This window comes from Larimichthys crocea, chromosome XI, assembly GCF_000972845.2.
Source record: "Larimichthys crocea isolate SSNF chromosome XI, L_crocea_2.0, whole genome shotgun sequence".
Taxonomy (NCBI): Eukaryota; Metazoa; Chordata; class Actinopteri; family Sciaenidae; genus Larimichthys; species Larimichthys crocea.
In genome coordinates this window covers 647,604-667,160 of record NC_040021.1, presented here as the reverse complement: position 1 = coordinate 667,160, position 19,557 = coordinate 647,604, and the positions used below count along the sequence as shown (strand labels likewise).

The following is a 19,557-nucleotide window of genomic DNA, read 5'->3' as shown; positions in this document are numbered from 1 at the left end:
TTCTTTCTCTTTATGTGGATACACCACAGACATCACAAGAAATGACCAACTGTTCGTAAGTAGACCTATAATATTTGATACTCCCTGTGAGCTGTGAATGACTGCGTTTTTATAGATGTCCAGATTTTTTTGTTTTTTTTTTTCCACCTTGTCTTGTCGGCTCAAGACCAATCCTGTGCGGGCAGTGTGATGAAGGCAATGTGACCCATTTTCAACTTCTCCTTTAGTTTAATCTTATTTGTGAAAACTATTAACAATTTCTCTCTTGTTTCTTTATCTTTTCCTCAGAGAGACTGAAGCAGGAAAGTGGCAAATGCTGGAAACACAAATCAACAGTCTGCAGAAACTGACACGACAAATGAGCCAATGGGCAGAGTCCTCTGAGTCACGTGAGCAGGTTAGAAGAGGAGGAAACGTCCAGGGTGTTGATTGTAGTCTAACTTCTTATGAAGGAGTAAATCATCTGGGTCTGATGATGTGGATACACAAAACCATGTTACAGCGTAACATTGACTCAATCAATCTTTTCTGTCTTTAGCGACGTGGAAAAAGTTCTACGTCCACTTGGCCGGAAAAACTAACAACGCTCATCGAGAGGCTGTTAAAAAGTTTAAAAGAATCGACAAAAGAGACACAAGTCTCTGCAGAAAGTGACTACATTCTGGTTTTCTGTCCCATTGTTTCACGAGTCGGGACGGACATCGGAGAGGCCCTGGAGAGCACTCCATGTCGAAGAAATTCTTTCAGTGGTTCGGCCACTTCACACAGACGAGTAAAAAGTATACTTATTCCTTATTCTAATTATAACTTGTGAGCACCAGAACTTGGCCACCACCGTGCTATGAGCTACAAATGGGATAAAAACCTAAATGATTTGGTTGTGTTCTCTCTGTGCTAACAGGTGGTAAACCAATAATCCTGGTGGTGATGCATCACACCTTCAATCCTGACCATGTTATAGCTGAAAGCAGAAGACTGGTGAAGAACCAGAATGTAAAGCTCACCGTGGACTGTCTGATCTATGAGGGTGAACTCCTGAAGTGTCACCGCAATGATACTGCATGGTCTGAGGTCCAGAAGATTTTTGAAAAATCCCCCAGAAAAAAATCCTCTTCAAAGGTAATGACTTTACTGAATTTACACACAATCAATGTGGACTGCACTGATGTTGTGATATTAAATGATAAAGGATCATTACTGTGGTCCTGAAATTATACACATGATGCAGTATTGTTACTCAATTTCTTTCTTTCTTTCTTTCTTTCTTTCTTTCTTTCTTTCTTTCTTTCTTTCTTTCTTTCTTTCTTTCTTTATTTCTTTCTTTCAGGGCTCCAGTAATGTAGGATGTTGCGGTTTGTCTAGGAAACGTACTTCACCGTCCCAATAATTAGGGATTAGGGATGCGCATGTGCAGTCGACTAGTGCTTTTGCTTTTGCAATGCAAGTTTTGTGGCATGCAGTATGTTTAGATGTGTGCGCATTAGGGTCGTAAGTCGACCAAACATATCAAGTTTTAAAACGAACAATAAACATCTGTGTAAAATAATCAACAATCATAATCATTCACTGCTTTGTCCTGTCCATTTTGTGTGCTTTCTTAATTTCAGGCTATTTGATATTTTAAATTTTAAATTCTTCTTTAATCGACAGCAAAATTAGTCGTCAGGAACATTCCCACCAGTATTTGTGTTTTTGAGATTTTAAGAAGTTTTATAGCATATATATGTTTATACAACAAACACTAACATCTGTGTAAAATAATGTTTGCTGCTGCTTTGTGCTCTTTCAAATATCGACTATATGTTTTTCCTTCATGAAGAATAAATAAAAATTAATCAAAAAATGACATTTGTGTAGTTTGTCTCTGTAAATTTAACAAATGTTATAGTTATCCATCAAAGATGAGGTAAAGGTGTCATAAAAATACAGATCAAGGTTTCAGGGTCCAGCTCATATCTGGCCAACACCACCACCTCTACTGTGAAGAACAGCGGTGACTCTACTGGTTGTTTGGCGTACCTGTGCAGAGAGGGAGGGATGTGTGGCTCACTGCACAGCTAACCTGGTTAAACCTGAACATGACATTCCTCCTGCTGCGTTCAATGTCTTATCTCTTGCAAGCGTCTCATTTCTGCAATTCCTTTAGTGGTCAACATGAAAATACGTTATTTTCCCATCGAGTGTGAGACAGTGACGTTACATATGAATTACCATGCCTATGGACGCATTGTAAGTATCTTATAAAAATTTGAATAATCTTAAACTCTGCCATACATCATATGTTAAATATGTTGACTGTTGACAGTTTCTCTCGTCTTCTTTATCTTTTCCTCAGAAACATGGACCAGGAAGTGGAAACTGGTGAGGAAACAAATTCAGTGTTTTTAAGTGAAAGCAGTCCAGGGAATCTATGACAGAGTTAATACTTCATGATTGTTGATAGATGTTGATAGTGATATTAAGTGATAAGGGACCATTACTTTCTCTTTCTTTCAGGTCTTTCAGGACTTTTATCGTAAATATGAGCTTTCAGATCAGATTTTCCAGGCTTTTATTGTCACGTTTTCTTTTGATACCAGAAGACTAATATCTCTGTTTTTTCTTTATCTTAGGGTTGAGGAAGCATTGGGTGGCTCTTCTTGTACTTCTTTGTGTAGTGCTGGCATTGGTGATTGTGATCGTCCTTGCTGTTGAGCTGACAAAGAAATAAGATCAGTGATGGCTGCCATGAACACGCGTGTCAAAAACAAAAGGGTCATAAAAGGACAAAATAAATGCTATATAATGCAATGCATGTGTAATCGTCCACAACAATGCAATAAAATGATAACCCAGATAGCAGACCAACACTGAATCTCTTCTCAACATTGAAAAATAAAGAATTATCAGCATCGATTCAGTGTTATCTAGCCTTGAATATTCAACAAAAACAAAAACAATGATTCTGATGGAATTTCAACATTGAATCAATGTTGCCATGATATCTGGGCCGTCTGTCTTAAAGTTATGAAGACGAATATAGATGGTTTGGGGCTGAAGCCGTTGATCACCACTGTACTTTAAAGTTCTTTGTCCTTTGTTGAGGTGTGTTTAAATGTGTGTCAATCTTGTCAAATTTTAAAGGACGACTACACATCTGTGTAAAATGATGTTTGCTGCTGCTTTGTGCTCTGTCAAATATCAAGATAAAGCTTTTTCCTTCATGAAGAAAAAATAAAAATGAATCAATTCAAATGATTATATCGTATTTATGTCATGTCTCATCGCTGGACTGAGGAACACATGGCACCAGGGTGTACAATGGGATAAAGGGAAGCAGGCGGGGGCAGTGTGACGCTTTGGGCAATGTGCTGCTGGGAAACCTCGGGTCCTGCCATTCATGTGGATGTTACTTTACAACGTCGAGTTCATGGTGTTGATTTGGACTCTAAATTCCCCAGATCTTAGTCCAATCCAAGGAGGCCCCACCGATGCAATATTAGGCAGGTGGTCATAATGTTATGTCTGATTGGTTTATGTACCACAGTCCTTTAAAGCAACTGTAATTAAACCCAGAGGTTTTAGCCAATTACAGGCTGATATCTAACCTCCCCTTGAGACATCAGACAAAGGACTCGTCTCTTATTAGATCTTAGGGCTGTTGTTCGACACCACAGATCATCACATCCTATTATAGATTATATTATTTGCTGCAAAGCAAAAGTGAAAGTGTTTTATAGTAAGTGCGTACTCACAGTGAGGAGCTGTGGAACATTTTCACTTTTGCTTTTCAAAGACATCATAGAGGAGCACGAGGCTTCAGACGCATGCATCAGAGACAACACAAGGAAATTACCAAGCTGATTTGTAAGTAGACATTCAGAAAATGTTTGTGAATGACTGACCCTTGAACCGTGCATCAGAGTGACATGATTTATAGAAGTTTTTTGTTTGTTTTTTTAATTGTGTCTTGTGGGCAGAGCAGCTGCACTTTCAACCGCTCCTTTAGTTTCATGTCTTTTGTTAAATGATGTTGACTAACGGTTTCTCTGTTTCTGTATCTCTTCCTCAGAGTCATGGAGCAGGATGCGGCAACTGGTGAGAAAACGAATTCTCTGTTTTTCATATATTGACGTCATGACTGAAACAGATCAGCAAATGTAGCAGAGTTTGTCTGAGTCGATGTCAGCAGGTTAGAAGTGACTGCAGCAACACAGTTAGTGCTTCATGTTTCTGTGGATTTCCTGTACACGTGGTAGCTTTTAAACACAAAGTAACACAAAGGAAGGGAGTGGACATTTATGGTTTGAAGAGTTGATTAACAACACGTCCACTGACACAAAAACTTATTCCCTCTCTGTAATTTTTAAGATCTGCAAGCTGAAGTTCTTTATGAAAGCATTTGTTTGGAGAATTTTTAAAGAAAAAACTTGAATAAGGAGGACCGGATTCAAAGTATCAAAGTTTAAGTTGAATTTATTATTCTTGTACAAGAAGGAGCGTTTAACAGTGCAACACACAAGAGGGGTTGCAGAGAAAAGGCTCCTCGAGGAGCTCTAACAGTTGGTTCTTACACATTTTTTAAAATGGGCTGGCTTGGACACCTCCCCACTGATAATTTCCTTTTTTGGTTTTCCGCTTAGTAATGAACATTGTGTTTCTTGTCCAAAATGACACTTCCTCTAACCTGTCTCTCGTGTCCTTGAACTATTTTTTTAATTGTCTATCCCTACCAGCCTCAGTAAATACGTCAGATAAGGGGAGTGGATGAGACATGCAAAAGACAGAAAACACACACACTCCCTATAAGACTTAAAACATCTGCACCCCAGTATTCTCCTAATTTTTACCACAGCATTAATGTTCTGGGATGTGTTAAATACCTTTTTTGATCTACGATGAATTGAGCTAAAGATCTTTTTTTAATTAACATCTTGGTCTGATGATGTACATCTACATAAAACTATGTTATCACTTGCCTGATTCAATCAATCTTCTCTGTCTTTAGTGCTGTGGAAAAAGTTCTATGTCCACTTGGCGGGAAAAACTAACAACGCTCATCAAGCGGCTGTTGTAAATTTAAAAAGAATCGGCCACACTGAGGTGGACTCTCCTGAAAGAAGTGACTACATTCTGGTTTTCTGTCCGATTGTTTCAAAAGTTGGAACAGACATCAGAGAGGCCCTGGAGAGCACTGAGAAGAACAATCCAGGTAGGAAAACTCCTTTGTATACTTATGGTAAACTTATTTCCTCATAACTTATCATAATGTTTCTAACATGACGGGCCTCACATTCATATCTCTTTGAAATGAATTCATTTCAGTCAGAATTGTTCTGTTATAAATTCTGGTGTGGTTGAGTCTTTTTAGTGTCTTTCAGATCGTTGTTTTGGATTTACAGCTCACAACTTTACTGTTTAGATTTCCTCTCACCCAGCGCCGGTCCTGGCCACATTTGCGCCCTGGGCGAACCCCCCCCCCCCCCCCCCCCCCCCCCCCCCCCCCCCCCCCCCCCCCCCCCCCCACCCCCCCCCCCCCCCCCCCCCCCCCCCCCCCCCCCCCCCCCCCCCCCCCCCCCCCCCCCCCTCCCCCCCCCCCCCCCCCCCCCCCCCCCCCCCCCCCCCCCCCCCCCCCCCCCCCCCCCCCCCCTCCCCCCCACCCCCCCCCCCCCCCCCCCCCCCCCCCCCCCCCCCCCCCCCCCCCCCCCCCCCCCCCCCCCCCACCCCCCCCCCCCCCCCCCCCCCCCCCCCCCCCCCCCCCCCCCCCCCCCCCCCCCCCCCCCCCCCCCCCCCCCCCCCCCCCCCCCCCCCCCCCCCCCCCCCCCCCCCCCCCCCCCCCCCCCCCCCCCACCCCCCCCCCCCCCCCCCCCCCCCCCCCCCCCCCCCCCCCCCCCCCCCCCCCCCCCCCCCCCCCCCCCCCCCCCCCCCCCCCCCCCCCCCCCCCCCCCCCCCCCCCCCCCCCCCCCCCCCCCCCCCCCCCCCCCCCCCCCCCCCCCCCCCCCCCCCCCCCCCCCCCCCGCCCCCCCCCCCCCCCCCCCCCCCCCCCCCCCCCCCCCCCCCCCCCCCCCCCCCCCCCCCCCCCCCCCCCCCCCCCCCCCCCCCCCCCCCCCCCCCCCCCCCCCCCCCCCCCCCCCCCCACCCCCCCCCCCCCCCCCCCCCCCCCCCCCCCCCCCCCCCCCCCCCCCCCCCCCCCCCCCCCCCCCCCCCCCCCCCCCCCCCCCCCCCCCCCCCCCCCCCCCCCCCCCCCCCCCCCCCCCCCCTCCCCCCCCCCCCCCCCCCCCCCCCCCCCCACCCCCCCCCCCCCCCCCCCCCCGCCCCGCCCCCCCCCCCCCCCAGCCCCCCCCCCCCCCCCCCCCCCCCCCCCCCCCCCCCCCCCCCCCCCCCCCCCCCCCTCCCACCTCCCCCCCCCCCCCCCCCCCCCCCCCCCCCCCCCCCCCCCCCCCCCCCCCCCCCCCCCCCCCCCCCCCCCCCCCCCCCCCCCCCCCCCCCCCCCCCCCCCCCGCCCCCCCCCCCCCCCCCCCCCCCCCCCCCCCCCCCCCCCCCCCCCCCCCCCCCCCCCCTCCCCCCCCCCCCCCCCCCCCCCCCCCCCCCCCCCCCCCCCCCCCCCCCCCCCCCCCCCCCCCCCCCCCCCCCCCCCCCCCCCCCCCCCCCCCCCCCCCCCCCCCCCCCCCCCCCCCCCTCCCCCCCCCCCCCCCCCCCCCCCCCCCCCCCCCCCCCCCCCCCCCCCCCCCCCCCCCCCCCCCCCCCCCCCCCCCCCCCCCCCCCCCCCCCCCCCCCCCCCCCCCCCCCCCCCCCCCCCCCCCCCCCCCCACCCCCCCCCCCCCCCCCCCCCCCCCCTCCCGCCCCCCCCCCCCCCCCCCCTCCCCCCCCCCCCCTCTCCCACCCCCCCCCCCCCCCCCCCCCCCCCCCCCCCCCCTACCCCCCCCCCCACCCCCCCCCCCCCCCCCCCCCTCCCCCCCCCCCCCCCCCCCCCCCCCCCCCCCCCCCCCCCCCCCCCCCCCCCCCCCCCCCCCCCCCCCCCCCCCCCCCCCCCCCCCCCCCCCCCCGCCCCCCGGCGAACATTTTCCCGTGCGCCCCTGGATGCGCCGTGCGCCCCTGGATGCGTGCGCCCCCATCGGTCTGTCCGACGCCCCCCTCTGCCTTGTCAACGCCCCGCTCCCGGGGCTCCCGCTCCGCTAACTTAATGAGCGGTATCGAAAATTACCGTTTTTTTGCTTTTTCGGGCGTTCGTGCGCCCCCCACGGAGAATGCGCCCTGGGCGGCCGCCCACATTGCCCATAGCTAGGACCGGCCCTGCTCTCACCACACGTCAACTCCCGAACCTCATTTGAAGCTGTTTTAAGTAAAAAAGGCTCTGATAAACAAACTGTGTGCTTCCTGCCCACCACCAAACGCCACATAGACAAAGTTATGTTGCTCCGTATGTGCTCGATGTGGCACTTATTTATTTACAAGTTCTCCATATGGCCTGTTCAGGCATGTTTAAAACTACAATGACAAGAAAGGGATGAACGCCACAGCTTGGCCACCCCAGTGTTCAGTTCTTGTTTCTGACTCGTTTGGTTGTGTTCTCTCTGTGCTTACAGGTGGTAAACCAATAATCCTGGTGGTGATGCATCACACCTTTGATCCTGACCGTGTTATAGCTGAAAGCAGAAGACTGGTGAAGAACCAGAATGTAAAGCTCACCGTGGACTGTCTGATCTATGAGGGTGAACTCCTGAAGTGTCACCGCAATGATACTGCATGGTCTGAGGTCCAGAAGATTTTTGGAGTTTCAGAGGTAATGACTAGATTTACTGATTTAATACAAACACACAATCAGTGTGGAGTGCACTGATGTTGTGATTCTAAGTGATAAAGGATCATTACTGTGGTCCTGAAATTATACACATGATGCAGTTTGATTATTGTTGTTACTCATTTTCTTTCTTTCCTTTTTTCTTTCTTTATTTTAGGTCAACACAGTGTTCAACAGCTTTACTTCCATTGCAGTTGAGGTTCTAGTCATTACTTCCTTGCTTTACAAAATATTGACAGATTCACATCACCAATTATCAGTTAATTAATTACTTATAATTTTTGTTTCTCATTTTCTTTCTTTCTTTCTTTCTTTCTTTCTTTCTTTCTTTCTTTCTTTCTTTCTTTCTTTCTTTCTTTCTTTCTTTCTTTCTTTCTTTCAGGTCACCTCTTTATGGAAGAAGTTTACTGCAGTGAGTCTGTTAACATTGACAGTTCTGTAGCTCTAATAATTGGGTATTTGCATGATTAGTCGACTAGCCGAATAATGTTGCTACCTTCGTCCCTCATCATTTATTCCTTTACATAGAAGGTTCACATCATGCCTTCCTTAATCCATAAATATCACAGACTCGCAGCCCAATTATCAGTTAGTTTATTATGTATGATTTTTGTAACTAATTTTCTCTTTCTTTCTTTCTTTCTTTCTTTCTTTCTTTCTTTCTTTCTTTCTTTCTTTCTTTCTTTCTTTCTTTCTCTTTGTGTGGATATACCACAGACATCACAAAGAAATGACCAACCTGCTTCGTAAGTGGACATTCAGAAAATGTTTGAGATAATCCCTGTACCATACATTGGACTAACATCATTTATAGAGCTCTCTATGTATCTTTATAGAAGCAGCTAGTTTATTTTAATCTCATTTGTTAAACATGTTAACCAACAGTTTCTGTCTGTTTCTTTATCTTTTAATCAGAGCCATGGTTCCAACTGGTGAGAAACAAATTCACTGTTTTTAAAAACTGACAACATAACTGACACACATGACTTAGAAGTGAAAGCAGGCCAGAGTCTGTAACAGAGTTCAGACTTCATGACTGTTTCTGTGGATGTCCTGTAAAGGTGGTATGTTTTAAACAGGAAGTGACACACTGTGTATCTGTGGTTGAAGATTTATTCAACAACACAATGACTGACACAAAAACAAAACTTATTCTCTCAGAGTCATTTTTTATGTTGTAATCAATCCTAAGTTAAACTTCTATACGAAAGTAGTAAAGTTCAGGGATGCGTTAAATATTTTTTCTAGTTTAATCGAGTTCGAGATTTTTTCCATCATTTTCCTTTATCTGGGTCTGATCTTATGTCATACTGTTGACTCAATCAATCTTCTCTGTCTTTAGTGCCGAGGAAAAAGTTCTACGTCTACTTGGCAGAAAAAACTAACAACGCACATCGAGACTTTGTTGAAAAGTTTAAAAGAATCGGCCACACTGAGGTGGACTCTCCTGAAAGCAGTGACTACATTCTGGTTTTCTGTCCGATTGTTTCACAAGTCAGAACGGACATCGGAGAGGCCCTGGAGAGCGCTCCAGGTAGGAAACTCCTTCAGCCATTGTTTGGCCAGTTTCACACTGATTAATTAAAGGAATACTTATTTCCTCATAACATATTATAAGTTATAAGGTCTACAGCAGTCTTTCAGATCGCTGTTTTGGATTCACTGCCTGCAACTTTATTCTCTCCACACCTTAACTCACAAAACCTGTTTCCAGATGCAGGATGTAGCTGTTATAAGTGAAAAGGCACTGACTGGCAAACCAAAACGCCACATAGACAAAGTTACGTTGCTCCGTATGTGTTACATGTGGCATTTGTTTCCTTTTCAAGTTCTCCATACAACTTGTTCAGCCATGTTTAAAAATACCATGGCAAGAAAGGGAAGAACGCCACAGTTTGGCCACCCCCACTTTAACTTCCATCTTGTTTCTGACTCGTTTGGTTGTGTTCTCTCTGTGTTTTCAGGTGGTAAACCAATAATCCTGGTGGTGATGCATCACACCTTCAATCCTGACCATGTTATAGCTGAAAGCAGAAGACTGGTGAAGAACCCAAACGTCCGCCTCACTGTGGACTGTCTGATCTATGAGGGTGAACTCCTGAAGTGTGACTGCAATGATACTGCATGGTCTGAGGTCCAAAACATTTTTGCATGACTAGTTGACTGTTGCTACCCTCGCTAGTCAATACCAGAAATACTAGTCGATTACACAAATTATGTGCTTTTGACATCCACATTTTATGTCATGGATATGTGTGCGCAGTAGAGTCTTCCAACAGTATATAATATAAGTTTAAAATAAAGACTAAACATCTGTGTCACCTGTGTTTTCTGTTGCTTTGTGCTCATTCAAATATCGTGATCATGTTAATGAAGTATAAATAAAAATGCATGAAATAATTATGTCATATTTGTTTCGCGTCTCAAAAAATACAGATTCAGGTTTCAGTTCCCATTTTCTGCTAACTGGCTAACAGTGGATAAGTTATAGGTTTATGTGTAGACCATGTACATTACATTTGGCTAACTGATGCCATTAGTGGTACCAGCGTTTGCCTTATTATATCATGTCAGAACAACCAACAATTAAACCAATAATCCTGGTTGTGATTCATCACGCCTTTGATCCTGACCATGTTATAGCTGAAAGCAGAAGACTGGTGTTTTTAAATGCATTATATGACGTGCATGTTTCAATATGTGTGTGTGTGCAGCATGTCGTCCAACCAACATCTGTGTAAAATGATGTTTGCTGCTGCTTTGTGCTCTTTCAAATATCAAGATAATGTTTTTCCGTCGTGAAGAAGAATAAATACAAATGAATCAGAGGAAATGTTTCTATCATATTTGTGTCGTGTCTCATGTCATAAAAAATACAGATCCAGGTTTCAGTTCCCGGTTTGACTCACAATGAAACATGCAGCCGAGAAAATGGTTTGTCCACAGCTAACCTGGTTAAACATGAACATGTTGTCCCCTAACACTCCCTGTGAGAGGACTCCGACATATTACTATTTTTAGAGGCTGTGCACCACGGTCCTTTAAAGCAGTTAATTAAACCTCTTCTTTAAAAGCTCACACTTGATCCAGAAGTTTTAGCCAATAACTGAGCGATATCTAACTTCCCTTTTGTCTCGAAGATCCTTGAGAAACCTGTCAGCGACCGGTTATGTGACTTTCTCCATATCAACAGTTGAACTGAGGATTTTCAGTCAGTCATCATCATCATCAGAGACGGCTCTAGTGCAAGTTAGAAGTGACTTTCTAATGACATCAGACAAAGGACTCTGTGCTTGTCTCATAAGATCTTACTGCTGCATCTGACACCACAGACCGTCCTCACATCTTATTACAGATCACATCAGGTCTGCAAAGCACAAGTGAAAGTGTTTTGCAGCAAGTGCTTACTCACAGGGAGGAGCCGTGGAACACTTTCACTTTCGCTTTTTAAAAAAAGACATCACAGAGGAGCTTTGTTTGCCACGAGGCTTCAGACAGACACACCAGAGACAACACGAAGAAATCTCCCAGCTGATTTGTAAGTAGACGTTCAGAAAATGTTTGTGAATGATTAACTCTAGTCTAGTCTAACATAGGCTATAGATCTCTTATAGAGGTTATGTACTCTGTCTTGTGAGCTTGGCACAATCCTGTGCAGGTCAGCTCTGATAAGGCATCATGTGAAACATTTTCAACAGCTCCTTTTAGTTTTTCTCATTTGTTAAATGATGCTGACTAACTAGTTTCTCTTTTGTGTCTTTTCCTCAGAGACATGGACCAAGGAGGGGCAACTGGTGAGTGAATCGTTTTTTATAAACTGACAACAAAAGAGTAGCAGAGTTTATGTGAAGTGAAGAAGTGAAAGCAGTTCAGAGACTGCGGTATGTACACTTTAAAATCTAGTTGCCCGACTACATCGGTTTGTACGGTAAGGTGTGTGAGCGGCTTTATGGTGCCTTCAAGTGCACCTCGGAAACTCAGGAATCAAATAATAATCTCTTTTCTAAGATTATGCAGATTTAGAAAAGTCATTAAATAAACAAATCAAGTTGTTTTCTTGTTCTACATGTCCCCAGCTACTTCTGGGGTGAATTTCAAGTTCTTTTACTGCACCATTTTCCCCACAGAGGTAGCTGGGGACATGCAGAACAAGAATCAGGTGGAGTGGGTAGAAAACACTTTGATTTGTTTATTTAATGACTTTTCTATGTATCTTAGAAAAGAGATTATTATTTGATTTCTGAGTTTCCGAGGTGCACTCGAAGGCACCATGAGGCCGCGCACACGCTTTACCGTACTAACCGAAGTAGTCGGGCAACTAGATTTTAAAGTGTAGCCAGCGTTACCGCAGGAAGCCAGGCACAATAAAAGCAAAGAGAATCCGGTGGATTTTCAAAATAAAACACCTTGTGCAAACTGCCGGTCGTAAAGACAGACAAAAGCGAAACTAATTAACTACGTAGCATATTTACACATCTGTAATGTGAATCAGAAAGCATTATGTGTGTTTATGAGTGTAGACATGTAAATGTTATTATAATGCACTATAGATGTGATCTTCATACAGAGTGTTACAAAACAACTTTTCCAGTTTATGACGAATAAGTAGATGATATATGATCATTACTGTGGTCCTGAAATTACTGAGACAGTTTGATTATTATTGTTACGCATATTCTTTCTTTCTTTCTTTCTTTCTTTCTTTCTTTCTTTCTTTCTTTCTTTCTTTCTTTCTTTCTTTCTTTCTTTCTTTCTTTCTTTTTTGTTTTGTTTCTTTCTTTCTACCAGAGACAACAAATGATGAACCTGCTTCGTAAGTAGACATGCAGACAATGTTTGAAATAATCCCTGTGAGGCTGTGAATGACTGACATCGGAGTAACACAGTTTATAGATCTCTGAGGTTATGTAACTTCATCTTGTTGCCTCATGACGTTCTTGTGACTCTGACTCTGATGAAGCAATATGTGACACATTTTCAACTTCCTTAGAGACATGAAGCAGAAAGGGGCAACTGGTGAGAACCCAAATGCACAGTCTTCAGAAATTAACAACCCAACCAACACAAATGACCCAGTGGGGCAGGAAGAGACAACTGAAACAAATCCACAGTCTGCAGAAACTGACAACACAGATGAGCCAATGGAGCAGAGTCCATCTGAGTCGAGTCAGCAGGGTAGAAGTGGAGAAGTCCAGGGTGTTGATCGTGAGTTGAACTTCTTTATGAAAGGAGCAAATCAAATGAACGAAAGGCCGATCCATATGAACAAACCGCTGTGTACTGCTTGTCAAACTGACTTTTGGCTCAAAATTCACTGACCTTTATCTCAAAAGTTACCAAAACAGTTGTGTGGGACGTGTAGAGGGGTTTATTTATGTTGAACTTTACTGCTGTAAAACCATAATCCATAATGATTAGTGTAGACATATGAATGTTGTTATAATGCACAAACAACTTTTCCAGTTTATGACGAATAAGTAGATGATAAAGGATCATTACTGTAGTCCTGAAATTATACACATGATGCAGTTTGATTATTGTTGTTACTCATTTTTCTTTCTTTCTTTCTTTCTTTCTTTCTACCAGAGACAATAAATGACAAACCTGCTTCGTAAGTAGACATGCAGACAATGTTTGAAATAATCCCTGTGAGGCTGTGAATGACTGACATCGGAGTAACATAGTTTATAGATCTCTGAGGTTATGTAACTTCATCTTGTTGCCTCATGACGTTCTTGTGCAGAGCAACTCTGATGAAGCAATTTGTGACACATTTTCAACTTCCTTAGAAGCGTGGAGGCGGGAGAGGCAACTGAAACAAATCCACAGTCTACAGAAACTGACAGCACAACCAAGACAAATGAGCCAATGAAGCAGAGTTCATCTGAGTCAAGTAAGCAGGGTAGAAGTGGAGAAGTCCAGGGTGTTCATCGTAAGTTGAACTTCTTTATAAAAGAAGTAAATCATCTGGGTCTGATGATGTGGCTACACAAAACTACATTACAGCGTGGCATTGATTCAATCAATCTTCTGTCTTTAGTGCTGTGGAAAAAGTTCTTTTTGGTGGGAGAAACTACCAACGCTGTTCGAGAGTTTGTTGCGAAGTTTGAAAAAATTGGCCAAAAACAGGCGGAGTCTCCTAAAGAAAGTGACTACATTCTAGTTTTCTGTCCGATCTCTTCAAATGTTGCAGAGGACATCAGACGGGCCCTGGAGAGTGCTCCAGGTAGGAAACTCCTTCAACCATTGTCATTTTCACACTGATTAATTAAAGGAATACTTATTTCCTCATAACTTATCATAATGTTTGTAACATGACAGGCCTCACATTCATATCTCTTTGAAATTACCGTAATTAATTTCAGTCAAAATTGTGCTGTTATAAATTCTGGTGTGGTTGAGTCTTTTTAGTGTCTTTCAGATCGTTGTTTTGGATTTACAGCTCGCAACTTTACTGTTTAGAGTTCCTCTCACTATACGTCAACTCCCAAACTTCATTTTAAGCTGTTTTAAGTAAAAATGGCTCTGAGTGAGTGTGTTAGTAGATGTTTTATAAAAACTCACAATTTCCAATGGATGACGTATAAACAGTTATTAATGCAGGAACTCATGAATTCAGGCAGTTACAAAGCACTTACTACTCGTTAATTAAGTATTTTGTGAACTCCTCTAAAGCGGGCACTATCTATGCCTTTTAAAGCATTTACAAATTAGATTTAAAGGCTGGCAATGTGCACAGTGGTTAGAGCAACTTTCTCAGCTGTGCTCAACTTTTTGAACAACTCCTTCGTAGTTAGTTTCTACCAGTCTGGTGATGGTACGTCGTGACGGAATGTGATATGCTGGTTCAATTAAATTAATCAGGTCTCGAAAACCTTTGCCCTCAACAATACTTAAGGGAAGCATATCCATCTCAATCAATTTACAAATCCCTCTGGTAATTTTCTCTGCTTGTTATCATTGCAGCTCCTCTGTGCTAACACTGAATTGATGGTCGGTTGAGAGCAGGGTGCACTGACGTTAACCAGGGTCGGATGCACATTGTTCAAGTTTTACATCATTGGAGTCGTGGACGTGTTGTACTTATACACGGCTTCGCAGTGTTTGCAGTGAACTTTGTTATTTTTTAATTCAAAATGGTCCCACGCCACACTTAACCGTGACCTCTTCATGATTAATTTTGAAATCTACGGGAACTTGCAGGTAGCTGAGTACAGTTGTCCCTCGCTATAACACGGTTCACTTTTCGCGGACTCGCTGTTTCGCAGATTTTTTTTTTGTAATTTTGCATGCTTTTTTTTACAGTGTACTGTACAATATGAACACGCATTGTGTTCTGCGTCCTAAATTGACTAAGGGAGAACCGCACATGTGTTCTGCGTCCTGATTAATTAAGGGAGTACTGTATAAAATGCGTGTAAAAAGATGTATAAAAGTGTGTGGTATGGGGTTTTACGGCCTTAAAACATGTATAATAAATGTAAAACTTACTTTGCGGATTTTGTTTATTGCGTGTTATTTTTAGAACGTATCCCCCGCGATAAACGAGGGACCACTGTATACCGTTTTCTTAGTCAAATATCGCCCCCGGTTGGTAAAATGTTTCATTGCTGCACACGTCTTCAAACAGGAACGTTTCAGAGGCGGAGCGTTTAGCCCGCCAGACTTTGTTTACTTGCTCATATTTGGTCTTTTTTTTGGTTTATGTGATTCTAAATATGCTTCTACGTGTGTAAATATGCTACGTAGTTTTGCTTTTGTCTGTTTTTACGACCGGCAGTTTGTACAGAGTATTTTATTTTGAAAATCCACCGGCTTCTCTATGCTTTTTCTGTCTGGTTTCCGCCCGCTTGAGGTGCTCTGTGTTAAATTGATGTTTGATACATTGACTAGAACGGCCGCGTATCACTGCGGTGACTGCGGCGCACACGCGTTGTGACACTAAAACTGACTTTATTTTTTGATACAGACAGATTTTTTTTTTTTCAAACAAAGATTGTATTTGTTGTACTTAAATGTCTGTGATCCACTGTTGGTGTATCGGTATCAACAGAACAGTTGTACAGTTACAATATGTTGGGAAGTTGCAATAAATATCAATGCAATATGTTCTATATCCCTTTGTGTTGTGTTTCTCCTTGGTCTATTAAGATAACTGAAATTTTTGTGAGTCTTGAGGCATTGCCAGCCTTTAAATCTCATTTGTAAATGCTTTAAAAGGCATAGATAGTGCCCGCTTTAGAGGAGTTCACAAAATACTTAATTAACGAGTAGTAAGTGCTTTGTAACTGCCTTAATTCATGAGTTCCTGCATTAATAACTGTTTATACGTCATCCATTGGAAATGGAATTTGTGAGTTTTTATAAAACATCTACTAACACACTCACTAAGCATTCGTACAGAAGAGTAAAACATTGCTTATCAATGATGAGTAAAACATTTGTAACTGTTTATAAACTACATACTGAGTATTCATGCGTTATAAATGATGAATTCGGTATTTATTCATGCCTAACTAATACTTAATAGTCTGTACTCATTATAAAGTGTTACAGTTGTTGCTTCTGACTCATTTGGTTGTGTTATCTCTGTGCTTACAGGTGGTAAACCAATAATTCTGGTGGTAATGCATCATACCAAGGATTGTAATATCATTGTGTTTGAAAGCAGAAGACTGGAGAAGAACCAGAATGTAAAGCTCACCGTGGACTGTCTGATCTATGAGGGTGAACTCCTGAAGTGTGACCGCAATGATACTGCATGGTCTGAGGTCCAGAAGATTTTTGTTTCAGAGGTAATGACTAGATTTACTGATCTAATACAAACACAATCAATGTGGAGTGCACTGATGTTGTGATATTAAGTGATAAAGGATCATTACTGTGGTCCTGAGATTTTACACATGATGCAGTTTTAATAGAATTATTACTCATTTTGTTTTTGTTACTTTCTTTTTGTTTGTTTCTTTCTTTCTTTCTCTAGGCGGATACAACACAGACATCACAAATAAATGACCAACCTGCTTCGTAAGTAGACATGCAGACAATGTTTGAAATAATCCCTGTGAGGCTGTGAATGACTGACATCGGAGTAACACAGTTTATAGATCTCTGAGGTTATGTAACTTCATCTTGTTGCCTCATGACGTTCTTGTGACTCTCACTCTGATGAAGCAATATGTGACACATTTTCAACTTCCTTAGAGACATGAAGCAGGAAGGGGCAACTGGTGAGAACACAAATGCACAGTGTTCAGAAATTAACAACCCAACCAACACAAATGACCCAGTGGGGCAGGAAGAGACAACTGAAACAAATCCACAGTCTCCAGAAACTGACAACACAGCTGAGCCAATGGAGCAGAGTCCATCTGAGTCGAGTCAGCAGGGTACAAGTGGAGAAGTCCAGGGTGTTGATCGTGAGTTGAACTTCTTTATGAAAGGAGCAAATCAAATGAACGCAAGACTGATCCATATGAACAAACCGCTGTGTACTGCTCGTCAAACTGACTTTTAGCTCAAAATCCACTGACCTTCATCTCAAAAGTTACCAAGACAGTTGTGTGGGACGTGTAGAGGGCTTTATTTATGTTGAACTTTACTGCTGTAAAATAATTAGAAAGTAACGTTGTATTTCTTTCTTTCTTTCTTTCTTTCTTTCTTTCTTTCTTTCTTTCTTTCTTTCTTTCTTTCTTTATACCAGAGACAACAGATGACCAAGATCCTTTGTAAGTAGACATGCAGAAATTTTTTTGAAATAATCTCTGTGAAGCTGTGAATGAATGACTGACTCTCGACCATGCATCGGAGTAACAGCACAATCCTGTGCAGAGCAGCTGTGATAAAACATGTGACACATTTTCAGCTTCTCCTTTATGTATATGATGTAGACTAACAGTTTCTGTCTGTTTATTTATCTTTTCCTCAGAGACGAGGGGTTTGAACACATAAATGATGAGGAAATAAAGAGTTTACCTGAATCAAACTCGATGAACGTTAACCGTAAGTTGTATTTCTTCATAAAGTAGTAAAGTAGGGATGCATTCAATACCTTTTCCAATTTATGACGAATCAAGCACAATCAATTTTTTAAATTAATACTTAAATCTTTAAATCTTTTAAATCTTTGTATTTCTTTCTTTCTTTGTACCAGAGCCAACAATTAACCAAGCTTCTTCGTAAGTAGACATGCAGACAATGTTTGAAATAATAGTAACATTTATTTTAGTCTATAGATGTCTGAGGTTATGTAACTTCATCTTGTTGCCTCTCAACATGCCTGTGCAGAGCAGCACTGATGAAGCAATATGTGACACATTTTCAACGTCCTCAGAGACATGAAGCAGGAAGGGGCAACTGGTGAGAACACAGATCCACAGTCTACAGAAACTGACAAGACAAATGAGCCAATGGAGCAGAGTCCATCTGAGTCAAGTGAGCAGGGTAGTAAAGTAAATCATCTGGGTCTGATGATGTGGATACACAAAACCATGTTACAGCGTAACATTGACTCAATCAATCTTCTCTGTCTTTAGTGACGTGGAAAAAGTTCTTTGTCCATTTGGCGGGAAAAACTAACAACGCTCATCAAGACTTTGTTAAAGAGTTTAAAAGAATCAACCACACTGAGGTGGACTCTCCTGAAAGCAGTGACTACATTCTGGTTTTCTGTCCAGTTGTTTCACGAGTCGGAACGGACATCGGAGAAGCCCTGGAGAGCACTGAGAAGAACAATCCAGGTAGGAAAAATCCTTTGTGTACTTATGGTAAACTTATTTCCTCATAACTTATCATAATGTTTCTAACATGACAGGCGTCACATTCACATCTCTTTGAAATTAAATCATTTCAGTCAAAATTGTGCCGTTATAAATTCTGGAGTGGTTGAGTCAGGATGAGCCTGTTCACAAATGTTTAGCCAACCCAGTGTTCAGTTCTTGTTTCTGACTCGTTTGGTTGTGTTCTCTCTGTGCTTACAGGTGGTAAACCAATAATCCTGGTGGTGATGCATCACACCTTTGATCCTGACCGTGTTATAGCTGAAAGCAGAAGACTGGTGAACAACCAGAATGTAAAGCTCACCGTGGACTGTCTGATCTATGAGGGTGAACTCCTGAAGTGTGACCGCAATGATACTGCATGGTCTGAGGTCCAGAAGATTTTTGGAGTTTCAGAGGTAATGACTAGATTTACTGATTTAATACAAACACACAATCAGTGTGGAGTGCACTGATGTTGTGATTCTAAGTGATAAAGGATCATTACTGTGGTCCTGAAATTATACACATGATGCAGTTTGATTATTGTTGTTACTCATTTTCTTTCTTTCTTTTAGGTCAACACAGTGTTCAACAGCTTTCCTTCCTTTGCAGTTGAGGTTCTAGTCATTGCTTCCTTGCTTTACAAAATATTGACAGATTCACATCACCAATTATCAGTTAATTAATTACTTATAATTTTTGTTTCTCATTTCTTTCTTCTTTCTTTCTTTTAGGTCACCAAGCCTGCATGGTTGAAGTTTCCTGAAGTGAGTCTGTTAACATTGACAGTTCTGTAGCTCTAATAATTGGGTATTTGTATGATTAGTCGACTAGCCTCATCATTTATTCCTTTATGTAGAAGGTTCACATCATGCCTTCCTTAATCTATAAATATCACAGACTCACAGCCCAATTATCAGTTAGTTAATATGTATAATTTTTGTAACTCATTTTCTTTCTTTCTTTCTTTCTTTCTTTCTTTCTTTCTTTCTTTCTTTCTTTCTTTCTTTTTGTGTG

The 19,557-nt window shown here is 43.5% G+C and overlaps 3 protein-coding genes and 1 long non-coding RNA gene across 13 annotated transcripts in view; 3 read left to right on the top strand and 1 right to left on the bottom strand.

The window, feature by feature from the left end:
• Positions 1-724, top strand: part of LOC113746942 (uncharacterized) — a 3,391-nt gene extending 2,667 nt beyond the window's left edge. Inside the window, exon 3 of the long non-coding RNA XR_003463248.1 lies at positions 539-724. This is a non-coding gene — a long non-coding RNA (uncharacterized LOC113746942). The remainder of the gene's footprint in view (positions 1-538) is intronic.
• LOC113746939 (uncharacterized) overlaps positions 1-19,557 on the top strand; it is a 39,914-nt gene that overhangs the window by 12,305 nt on the left and 8,052 nt on the right. The window contains exon 4 of the mRNA XM_027284679.1: positions 902-1,119. Within this exon, the coding sequence (XP_027140480.1) occupies positions 902-1,119 (218 nt within the window). The remainder of the gene's footprint in view (positions 1-901; positions 1,120-19,557) is intronic.
• The window catches only part of znf512 (zinc finger protein 512), a 51,425-nt gene that overhangs the window by 28,101 nt on the left and 3,767 nt on the right, over positions 1-19,557 (bottom strand). The window lies entirely within an intron of this gene.
• Positions 3,715-19,546, top strand: LOC104937737 (uncharacterized). 9 transcript variants are annotated; one of them, XM_027284663.1, is made up of 22 exons: positions 3,715-3,846; positions 4,052-4,077; positions 4,988-5,191; positions 7,566-7,762; positions 7,938-7,973; positions 8,163-8,192; positions 8,498-8,526; positions 12,771-12,985; positions 13,367-13,391; positions 13,570-13,712; positions 13,821-14,006; positions 16,382-16,575; positions 16,764-16,807; positions 16,985-17,199; positions 17,484-17,508; positions 17,709-17,782; positions 17,934-17,958; positions 18,114-18,223; positions 18,316-18,519; positions 18,760-18,956; positions 19,116-19,157; positions 19,275-19,545. In XM_027284663.1, exons 2-22 carry the CDS (start codon positions 4,056-4,058, stop codon positions 19,335-19,337), a joined length of 2,280 nt encoding a protein of 759 aa, XP_027140464.1. In that variant the 5' UTR covers positions 3,715-3,846; positions 4,052-4,055; the 3' UTR covers positions 19,338-19,545. The 9 variants fall into 9 exon arrangements, with proteins under 9 accessions (XP_027140464.1, XP_027140466.1, XP_027140467.1 ...); XM_027284665.1 differs by having other exon boundaries at positions 7,938-7,979; positions 13,570-13,673; XM_027284666.1 differs by having other exon boundaries at positions 7,938-7,979; positions 18,114-18,214; positions 18,457-18,519.

What these genes read in the sequence shown, in the direction of transcription:
- LOC104937737 (XM_027284661.1), top strand. Translation starts at nt 4,056, where the DNA reads ATGGAGCAGGATGCGGCAACTG. An exon ending in AGAAGATTTTTGTTTCAGAG is followed by an intron (nt 16,576 to 16,763) that starts GTAATGACTAGA and finishes TTCTTTCTCTAG; the next exon opens with GCGGATACAACACAGACATC. An exon ending in TTCCTTCCTTTGCAGTTGAG is followed by an intron (nt 19,158 to 19,274) that starts GTTCTAGTCATT and finishes TCTTTCTTTTAG; the next exon opens with GTCACCAAGCCTGCATGGTT.